Below are 11,363 nucleotides of genomic sequence, written 5' to 3'. Positions count from 1 at the left end.
CATACATACATTGTAGAGGATTCTGTGCTTCCAACTTTGCGGCAACAGTTTGGGAAGGCCCTCTTCTGGTTCCGCATGACAATGCCCCCGTGCACAAAGCGAGGTCCATACAGAAATCATTTGTCGAGATCGATGTGGAATAACTTGACTGGCCTGCACAGAGACCTTAACTCCATCGAACACCTTTGGGAGGAATTGGAATGGCGACTGCGAGCCAGGCCTAATCGCCCAACATCAGTGCCCGACCTCACTAATGCTGCTAGTGGAAAGCCTTCCCAGAAGTGTGGAGGCTGTTATAGCAGTAAAGGGGGTACCAACTCCATATCAATGCCCATGATTTTAGAATGAGATGTTCGACGAGCAGGTATTCACATACTTTTGTCCATGTAGTGTATTTCCAAGTGTTTTAGTTGACAGTAGGCTACTTTTCTGTAACAATATTACTGAAATCTGATAATAATACCAACAACAAAGGTAAGTTGTTTGGGTCGATATTAGACAATGCATGGCATGGGGTTAGGGCTCTGGCCTTACCCCTCATTTGTTTGTAAAGGAGGAACACAGGACCATGCAGGAGAAGATAATGGTATGTCCAGCAGGTGGCGGGTTTTGTACACTAAAGCACCACCGCAAGGTGTTGCTTATCCACACTTTTAAGAGGGATCAAATGCCCTGCAAATGCGAGAAGAAAAAACAGCTTGACCACAGGAGCACGAACACCTTGTCAATATAACAACGATAACGGTGAAGACCTACAGTGAGCTGCATTTGTGTGTGTGTTTTATATTAATCAAATGTATTAGGTAAATGTATTCATTCGATTTTTTGAATAGCTCACTTAGTGATTATTCAACAAAGTCATACATCTCAGCGGGCCTAATGTTTCCAGTTTCGTAAATGTTCCTTCCCTGCTTTGCTTAATTCGAGTTTAACTTCGGATATTTAATGTATTACCTAAACAGCCTAGAAATACCTTATCTCATCTGCTCTTTCTTCCCTATAAAGAAGATATTTTCTCCTGCAATTGAAATTGAACACAGGTTGAGATCCGTCTTAATTGAATAATGGTTTGGGGGGGGGGGGGGGGGGTAAATACACTAATGCTATTTATTTCCCTCCCGATCTCAAGTTAAAGTGACAGTTGCATATTTACTTTAATTAGGAGAAAGAGGGAGTTGATTTGTTAGTCCCTCCCACCTTGTACAGAAGCTTATTTTAAACAGGAAGGAATTATTTTTAAAAGAGAAATTTGCTTTCATTCCAATGAATATAATAATCGAAATGATTTGTTTTGGGGATTTTTGCCCTTCAGATTACAGATTGTATTCTTTAGGTGCATGAGGTTAAATCCACATGTTGTTGCATCCACTAATAATACCAACCCTATGGAAATAAGTATAAACATTGTTATTAAAACTAGGATAATGATGATAATAATAATAACAATAATATAATGTGGATAATATCTTAATAATTATATTTATGACATGCCTATTTGTAAAGTCTATAGGCCTAGACGCTGGTTAAAAAATAATCAATTTTCAGTTATGGGCTAGACAAAATGGCAAATTGATACTTTGATTAGTTTGTAAATAGGAAAATACTGTATGCGTTAAACTCATTAAGGCCACATACACCAACGTTTTGAAAGAGATCACGTTTGACAGTGTGCTGCAACTATTTCCGCTCGTACAACTGTGTTCGCCCCCACCCCACCCCCCACCACTTTGTGGCATAAAGTAAGCCTACTTCCAAAAAAATGGGGGGAATTGAGTTTACAGTAAAGAGCTATCTCAAATTCGAATGGGGGCTGACTAAATGACGCGCATGTGCGAGTAAAGGGTTTGGTTGCAATAAAGAGGCGGTTTGAGTGCAGACCGCAGGGCAGTAACAGAAGGCGTCTTCCCCAGAGTCACTATAGAAGTCCTGCACACAACTATTTGGGACAGCTGTGAACTACACGCGGTTACATTCTGAGCTCGGTGTGAACATGCGGGGCAAGTTGTCTTGCGAAGTCAAAAACTTTCTCAGAACTACTTGAAACTTTTTTTCCAAGGCGTTTTGCATCGGGCCGTCCGCAAATTTTCAACTCCAGGACCCCTCCGGATCCAAGGACCAACCAATCTGAGCTGGTAACTATTTCCTTGCATTACATTTTGTCTGTAATTTTTCTCTGAGCCTTCTGTCAGAATATGACGTATAAAGTTGTTTATGTTCGGGCTTCTTCGGGGGGAATGACAACGCGAGGCACAATGAACAAAGCTGTCAACTTTAGCGCAACTGGTCTGAGCTGAGTTCTAGTAACTGTTCCATTAAAAGTAAATATAGGTGTTATTACAATATCCCCTAATATTCCGTTTGTGACTTTTTTGGCATGTTTTAACGCAGGAACTAGAAGTAAACATCGTCGACAGTGTCTCGAGCTTGCATGGAGTCAGGTCTGGGTGCCTTCTGAGTTAGATGCGCCAGGCGACTGTGAAACAGGTGGGATCTTTCACGTGTTATACGGGATCCTTAGGTAAGGGTTATGGTTAAGGGTAGGCGTTAAGGTTAGGGTATGAACGTCCCAAGGACTCTGGATAGCACTGACCGATCTTTCAGAAGTAAACGCATTCCAGCACGATGTGAAGTTGATGGAGCAAAATCAACAAGGAGGTATGTGTAAATAAAGAAATAATTCCATGCAAAACATACATTTCGTTGAATTGCATTATACTTTACATGGTCTGAGTTAACACAAGAAAGATTCCTGTGTTTGATGACGATGATGGCCATTTATTTTGAGGGTTTTCCCCAATTAATTTATCCAAACCAGTATGAAAGTCGTAGTGAATGCATTTTTCTGTTGTCTATAATGTACAAAAAAAATACATTCATTTGTGGCATAAGGTAAGCCTACTTCCAAATATTAGTAATATATTGATTTACTCTAATATAGCTGGAATGGTTAGGATGATTATGACCATTAGGCTATCGTTGTTATTTGTTTTAAGCGTCTCTTGTAGTAAATTACTTCAACGAATTTCAATAGGCCATCAAAAAACAAAAGCCAGTGTCCGCGTACATTTCATAATTTATTTTGATATCTTTCAACTTTAAGCTGTCTTAGTTGCACGGGAATTTCATGCTATTAATAATCACATATTTAGAGCTAAACCAATGTTATGGAATATAACCAAAGTCGTCATTTTATTGTAGGCTAATTTACATGGATAAGCGTAATAGTTTTACTTGAACACACGATTTATCAGTGTTTTCTGCTGTAGGAATCTATACATCTCATATTAAAACACGGTATTTTGTCTGGAATTACAATAATCTGAATTAAAACAGTGACCACATGTTTGTGCTAATTCTTATGGACAAATTCACGGGTTTATGGTATCAAATATGATTTGGAACAATTGTCTTAAATTGGGATCATTTTTTCCTTGTTATTTTCAGAGCGCTGTTTCCCACGTTGCTTAGGTGCACACATCAGTTACTTAATTTTATTGCGCTCAAGTGCCCATATCCTCTTATGTTCTGCATCAACACACGGCTAAAAACATGCGCATTCGCGGTAATTGCTGCACAATTGACCAAAGGATCTGCATTAACATAAGAACTCTGAAGTTGCTCTCCAAAACCCATTGGGCACAGACGTCAATTCAACATCTATTCCCCGTTGGTTGAACGTAATTTCATTGAAATTACGTGGAAACAACGTTGTTACAACCAGTGTGTGCCCAGTGAGTACACACAAGGTCACCATTCCACATCTATAAGAATTGAACAATATATGTTTCTTAGAAATATGCTTTGTAGTCTACTTTAATCCACTTTTAAACAGCAGAGCTAATGAAATGAAGTCATCCAAGTTTGCATGCAGTTTAGTTTACCAAAAAGCTATGTAGGCATATGACAGAAAGCCTATCCTAGCCACAGTAGTGAGGTTAGGGCTATCAGGCAAATTGACAATATAGATTTAGTTTGACTGAGTCGTAGCCTGTAGTTTCCCGAGTGTATTTGCTCCCGAGTGGCGCAGCATTCTTAGGCACTGCATCTCAGTGCTAGAGGCGTCACTACAGACCCTGGTTCGATCCTGGCTACATCACATCCGGCCGTGATTGGGAGTCCCATAGGCACAATTGGCCCAGCGTCATCCGGGTTAGGGTTTGGCCGGGGTAGGTCATGATTGTAAATAAGAATGTGTTCTTTACTGACTTGCCTACTTAAATGAAGGTTAAATAAAAAAAATATAATAATGAATAACAAAAAATATTCCCACATTCTTTAATCCTAAACTAGTGCATTACAATGTAATGCTTACTGTAGCCTGTATTCGTCTCTTTGTTTATGTACAACCTGAAAGATGCAAGCTCTCTCTAAATCCTGAAATTACATGTAGGCCTAATGTTATAGGTAAGGCCCATATCTGTAGGCTACAAGAGCGCGCATATATGGATACAACATAAAGTGATCCCATGAACTTTTTCATCACCTCAGTTTAGATACATTTGTGGCAAGGAAAAGCTGCGCTGATTTTCATCCATTTTGGCGTGTGCGGACCGAAATGGAAATGCTGGTGTGATTTTTCTTGCCAACACCAATGCAAAATCCTCCTAATTAGCCAACAACGTCTTGGCAAAATGTAATTTAGGTTTACCTCGGGTCACCTTTAATCCATAGGATTTGGGATCTTGTGTTGAACTGTCCTAGTAGTCTAACCTCTATCTATTTAGAATTAGAGTAGAGAGAGCACATTTCTGAAACATACTAACAATAATATACTGGCGTGATGTGTGTGTGAGACAATTCGATCATGCTTTGCGTTATCTTGTATCTCAAATCTCACAACACGTCCGCTTTCGGCCGAGGCGCGGAATTTAACAGTTGGCCAGTCACGACTAACGGGGAATGGGATGTAGCAGTGTTCAGCTTGATTGTTGAGTTGTTGAGATGGTATGTAGACATCAAAGGATTATGAAGGATACGAGACGGCTCGGAAGAAACCGCTGATCTCCCCTAATGACCTCTAAGTAAAAGTCAATTACTTCTGCGTCATGATCAGAAAGGAGAAATCCACGGGGGACGTTTGAGCTTCGGTAATTCTAATTAGGACTATTTTACTTTAATTTACTGCAGCGCAACCATGGCTCTCACTCACTCCCCACTTTTATTTATCAACATTTTAGGCCTATGTTCACCAATATGATCAAGGGGTCCTTTTCTCTAATAGGCCTATCTATATCCATGTAGCCTATTATTATCTATATCTTGATTAGGCCATATCTTGTGGTTTCCTTATGTTATGATAACACAGTATGTATGACTAAAGTAGATAACCCATGACCATTTTTAACAATAAGATGAATAATATAAACCAGTAGTAGAATTCTGACGAAGTCATATTTGCAGAGCAGTAACAAATGGGGATGACACACAGTTCCCTATGACTAACAAAATCAAACAAAGCAAATTGCTTGGCTTAGGGGAAATGCTTTTTTTGTGGAAAGCTAAATCATATCACAATGGTGCGGCATGCCAGCTCTGTTTAGACTTAGACAGAAAAGACACAGGATAACTGTGTCATATCCTGACCATCAAATAGGCACAGAAACAGAGGCATTATTGTGCTTTGTTATATTTCCTCTTATCAAAACCTGTTTAAACAGATTCACAGACATTAAAAACATGAATTGGTACATAAAACCACATAAAATGTAGGAGCACCAGAAACTAAGATTTTTACAGCCTTTATTGGGCCTATATGAATTTGAGATACTTTTGAAGTACATGGTGTCCACTAGAAACTAATATATAACCCTGTAAAGACATTTGTTAATTTTAAAAGCTAAAATTGTGTTTTTTTTTCATGAGCATGTCTTCACCACATAATTCTACATGTAGCTAAGGTGTTTTGTGGTTGTAGAATCAGTATTTATGAAAATCGAAATGTGCATGAAAATTAACTAGCGTGTGTCTGCTTGCTGGCTGAACCAGTCTCAAATTAATCCATATAAAATGAAAGCTATGCTAACAACGTCAGTTCACACACTCAATGCTCCCTGAAGCTAGTGTAGTGAAATTCTAGCTAATAACAGCACAAGTGAGTTTTCATGATAAGACTGTTCTGTTCTGCTGTGATTAGTTCACCGATTTTTGCGGCACAGCTGACTGCTTTAGCTGTGACTTTATCGTGTTTGCCAAATGTTAGAAAGTAGGCACAGTGCCAGCTGTCAGTCAAATACGTGCTGATTTCTGAGAACAGTCCCATAACTTTGGTGCCGTACAACTTCATCAACAAGCTGGCAAACTAGCTACCGTAATGGCCATTCAAAACACTAGGCTGCTAGCTGGGGCAAATTTGCTCAGCTGATCAAGCATGGTTTGCCGTAGTAGTTCCATGTTTGGTTAGACAAATGGCGCCTGGCAACTGACAAATGACGCCATCTGACGTGAGACTATGCATTAATCTCCTGAAGAAGCTGTCCCTTTACCATTCTTTCTGTACCCCCAAATGTTTGGATACACTGGTAAAGTTACCAGGTTGTTAGCTAGCTAGCTAATAAGGTCATGTCAGTAAACAAGGTGTTAACGGCCTGCGACATGATTTATTAATGTAAAATATGGCCTGCCAATGGAGATGCATGCAGCTGGAAAAAAAACGTAGTGCTGGTAATATACTGTAGTCACAACTTTTGAATGGTTTGGGCTAGGGACAAGCGGTTTTATCTGTAGTAATGGTGCAACATCCACGGTCACGAATCTGCGCTCACTTTTATGTATCCAGGGCACTCGGAAACAGCGGTACAGCTAAGCCTCATCATTACGACAATTATAATCTAGTCGCACTGGTGCAAAATATTTAGGAGCACATGCTCACACTTTAGAGCCCTGCTCACGGAGGCATTTCACCTCAGTGAATGGTGTCATTCTATTTACCCTCGTCTTAACAGCCCCCGGCATGTTTTCTGGGAATGGGAAACACCCACACCAAACGCACACCAGTGTCTGTGTGTCAGCACTGAGAGTGCAGTTCACACCTTCTCTTCTCTGACCTGTACCACACACACATGCATGTGTGTACACACACAAACCCACACACGCAGGCTGTCCTCACTCATCGTGTGCCTTGAGGACAATACGTGATTCATGGTGTGTGTGTGTGTCGGACCATGTGTTGAGCTGGTAGCTCCTGTTGCATGGAGGTCTGGTTCAGACAGCTCTTATCACTGTCTTCCCCTTTGTCTCAGTGGTAAAGGGATACATTCACACGCATCACCTTAATCCACTGATATGAGCCCTCTTGAAAAGCAACTAGATAATCAAGCCGGGCCGCTTGTGTATTGGCTTGGCATTGTGGTTGTGTTAGGGTGTGTGGGAAAGATGCCAGGATGACTCAAAACAGGGGGTAGCAGGAAATACTTAGTTCGAAATGTTATTTGATCCACATTAAATATCACAATTATGCTTCCTGGTTCATTATGAAAAATTATGATCATTATTGTCCTTATTTGTATTTTTAGTATAGTAGAAGATGCTATTGTCAATGTATCATTGGTTTGTAAAACAATAACACATTATGACTTATACTGTATGTGTACAGTTCTGTTGTGTTGTCAATATGATCTGACTTTTGAGTGGTGTTGCTTTTCCAGAGAGAATCCCGTGATCTGGTGATCAGTAGCGACACCAACCATGGGCAGCAAGACTCTTCCAGCCCCGGTTCCCCTCCACCCCTCCCTGCAGCTCGCCAACTACTCCTTCCTCCAGACCTCCAATGGCTTCCAGCTTCCCACGGACCAGGTCCCTGGCATCTATAGCTTCAGCGCCCTGCATGCCATCCACCTCCATCAGTGGACCCTGGGCTACCCTCCCTTCGCTCTTCCCCGCTGCACTTTCTCCAAGCTCCCAGCCCTGATGGACGGCCGCTTCCCCGGCATACCTTCCATCCCCATCTTTCCCCACCTGGTCCAGTCCAAGGACCAGGCCGCTGCGGCCAATGCCGCAGCTACCGCAGCCAATGCCGCAGCTACCGCCATGGGTCTCTTCCAGGGCTCCAAGAACAAGCCTCAGCCACGCTTCGACTTCGCCAACTTGGCTGCCGCCGCCACCCAGGAAGACCCACTGAAGGCGGAAGACTTGAGCATAATGGGGGCAGTCGCCACCACTTCCCCTCGCCATGGCGGGCTAGGCTGTCTCATGGACATAGCCAAGCTGTCATCACCCGAGCGCAAGCCCAGCCGCGGCCGCCTGCCCTCCAAGACCAAGAAGGAGTTTGTGTGCAAGTTCTGCGGCCGCCACTTCACTAAGTCCTACAACCTGCTTATCCATGAGCGGACGCACACGGACGAGAGGCCATACACCTGCGACATCTGCCACAAGGCCTTCCGGAGGCAGGACCACCTCCGAGACCATAGGTGAGACCTGCACTTTTCTATTACAATGAAGCTCAATTTAATGAACGAGGAGTATGGAGATAGATAGCTGCCAAAATGTTGTAAATTAATGTATAATATTTTATTGTAAATTATTGTATTATTGGAAATTGTATTAATTGGCCACAGAACATTCTACATAAGAACAGCATAGGATATTAATACAAAATATGAGTAATTGCTTCCAAAATTGTCGTATACGCTACTGATTAATCATGTTGAGTCTCTAACAGTGTAATGCATCAGGGTTGTGTCCAATTCCATTTGAATTCATTCTAATTCAAGACATGGAATAGCCCTGAATGGAATTTGCCCCAACCATATCATGCATTGGACTGTTAATCCATTTAGAGCGACATGCCACTAACATGATCAGTATGTGAAAAAAATCCAGTAACAATCCAGTATGTGAATTAAATCGGGTAAAAATCTGGTTAAGTAGTGTGAAAAGCTGCAACAAAGGCATGAAGCAATAACATGTCCATATTAAAGAGTTTAGCGGGGACAATCTAAAGTTAATATGTCGGAATGCCTTTGAATTGACATTGGCACTGTTGATATTGATTTGAATTATAGCTGTAAGTGATATAAACAACATCAACATTTTGCATACGTGTTGAGTATGAGAGGCATACATTGTAATTCATACCTTTAGAACAATATATCACCATAACGTTCACCTCCTTTTTCTCTTATTTCTTTGTTGTCTTTTATTAATTTGTGGCTTTAGATTGATAGTTGTCTTTGTGTGTTTGTTATGTTTTGTTACTCAAACCTGGCACTCTTTTTGTTCTCTTCTGCCCTACAGGTACATCCATTCCAAGGAGAAACCTTTCAAGTGCCAGGAGTGTGGAAAGGGATTTTGTCAGTCCAGAACTCTAGCCGTCCACAAAACGTTGCACATGCAGGTCAAGGAACTAAAGCCATCCAAGATTAAGTGATATCAATAACTAAAAAAGAGGAATAGGGGACACTGGAAAGAATAAAAGCAAAGACATTTTTTAAAGCAAATTTAGGCATTTAGCAGACGCTCATATCCAGAGTGATTTACAGGAGGAATTAGGTTTAAGTGCCTTGCTCAAGGGCACATGAACAGATTTTTAACATAGAACATCTCTGAACTTGAACTGAACTGAAGTTTTCTGACTGAAAAAGTGAAATGTTCACCAACATTTCACACCAGCCTCTTGAGCTCATCGTGGGGAACGATTCTTCAGAGATTTGAAAATCCTGGATCTCTATGATGTATCCAGACAATTTCCAGGAGCACCTTGGACTATAACTAAGTTGTTTTTCCACGTTTAGTTAAGAGAGAATTGGACTAAAGGACTTAGAGGCTGTGTATTGGTTGGGCATGATGAAACCCAGTGGTGCGAATGGATCATACATCATGGATGTATGGAATGTGATCCAGATCTTTCTGACAAATTTGACCTCTCAGACATTCCGAGAGACTCACATTTTTTAAGGGACATTTGGTTAAAGCCATGTCAGCATAACTAACTGCCTTATTCCCATTTCGAAGCTCACATTCCAATGTTATTTTTGTACAGATATCTTTTTGTATAATTGTATTTTTGCACTTTAACCTGATTATTGATTATTTACATATATCACTGGATTCCTTAAACTTATTTTCTAAAAATAAATAGTCATTTTCTAAACAAAATAAATATTGTATAATTTATTCTGGTTTGTTGTGAGAGAAATACTATCAAATACTTTGTCCTTTTAATTTCCATAACTTCTTTTGAGGTTTTTCAATGGAAATCAGTTGCAAATATGTTTTGTTTACTAATTTCCTGTAGTTGACACATTCATTTTATTGGGATTTCCTTGTTTCTGAAGGAGATTCCCTTGAATTGAAACAACTAATAGGCACATTACATAAAGAGTATAGAGACATTTTCAGCAAATACCTTGAACCTACTATAGATTGATTACATAATGGCATGTATCTGTGTGAGTGTGCGTGCGTGTGTGTTGTGAGGTGTAGCAGTGGTCCTAATCTGAATCGCAGCATTTTAGGAGTTGGTTTAACACTTGGCAACGTGACTTTGGTGGCAGGTAGCTAACCTCACTGTCAACATTAGGTGTTAACAGGATCATCAGACATGTATATTGTGAACATGAAAGGACAGGTACAAACATTAGCCGTTACCTTGCACCCTGTCACTCTCTTCCCTTTTGAAGCTCTCACAAGTTGTCACTTCACACTATGCATGTGAAAGACATAATGAATGATGTTAAGAGATCAGTCACATGATACTAATGACACCTCAATAGATTATCTTATTCTTCCAAATTCTCCCCATTGTAGAGATCAAATGCATGACACCCAATGACTATACGATACCACACCCCAGTCAATAACAAACGTTCCCCCAAGTGTAATGGAACATTTCAAGAAACATTCGGACAGTATCAAATGAGTATCTTGGCATAGTTTTAAAAAGAATGTTGTCAGATCATTTCAAAACCGGACCGTCAATGTTAGAGGAGAAAGACAACCTGTAACCTACCATAACTGTTTCTGCGGAACAAAATGTGTCATGTGAAACAGTTTTCATATATCAGGTTAGACTGCTAAGCATTTTTGTAAGTTGAAAGGCATGTACAGACGTAAGGGGCTCCCGAGTGGTGCAGGGGTCTAAGGTAGTACATCTCAGTGCTAGAGGCGTCACTACAGACCCTGGTTCGGTCCCGGGCTGTATCACAACCGGACGTGATCGGGAGTCCCATAGGGCGGCGCATAATTGGCCCAGCGTCGTCCAGGTTAGGGGAGGGTTTGGCCGGCAGGGATGTTCTTGTCCCATCGCGCACTAGCGACTCATGTGGTGGGTGGGCGCAATGCACGCTGACATGGTCGCCAGGTGTACGGTGTTTGCCCCGACACATTGGTGCGGCTGGCTTCCTGGTTAAGCGTGCATTGTGTCAAGA

General features: G+C 41.1%; 1 protein-coding gene across 2 annotated transcripts; it reads left to right on the top strand.

Annotated features, from left to right (window-relative positions):
- The first annotated feature begins 1,823 nt into the window (after positions 1-1,823).
- On the top strand, positions 1,824-10,092 carry LOC115162637 (protein odd-skipped-related 1-like). Of its 2 annotated transcripts, XM_029714117.1 has the most exons (4): positions 1,873-2,132; positions 2,389-2,655; positions 7,644-8,405; positions 9,232-10,092. In XM_029714117.1, exons 3-4 carry the CDS (start codon positions 7,684-7,686, stop codon positions 9,362-9,364), a joined length of 855 nt encoding a protein of 284 aa, XP_029569977.1. In that variant the 5' UTR covers positions 1,873-2,132; positions 2,389-2,655; positions 7,644-7,683; the 3' UTR covers positions 9,365-10,092. The 2 variants fall into 2 exon arrangements, with proteins under 2 accessions (XP_029569976.1, XP_029569977.1); XM_029714116.1 differs by lacking the exon at positions 2,389-2,655 and having other exon boundaries at positions 1,824-2,132.
- Positions 10,093-11,363: the final 1,271 nt, after the last annotated feature.

Source organism: Salmo trutta, chromosome 25, assembly GCF_901001165.1.
Source record: "Salmo trutta chromosome 25, fSalTru1.1, whole genome shotgun sequence".
Taxonomy (NCBI): domain Eukaryota; kingdom Metazoa; phylum Chordata; class Actinopteri; order Salmoniformes; family Salmonidae; genus Salmo; species Salmo trutta.
This window is presented reverse-complemented; position numbering and strand designations above follow the sequence as displayed.

What these genes read in the sequence shown, in the direction of transcription:
- LOC115162637 (XM_029714116.1), top strand. Translation starts at nt 7,684, where the DNA reads ATGGGCAGCAAGACTCTTCCAGCCCCGGTTCCCCTCCACCCCTCCCTG. An exon ending in GACCACCTCCGAGACCATAG is followed by an intron (nt 8,406 to 9,231) that starts GTGAGACCTGCA and finishes TCTGCCCTACAG; the next exon opens with GTACATCCATTCCAAGGAGA.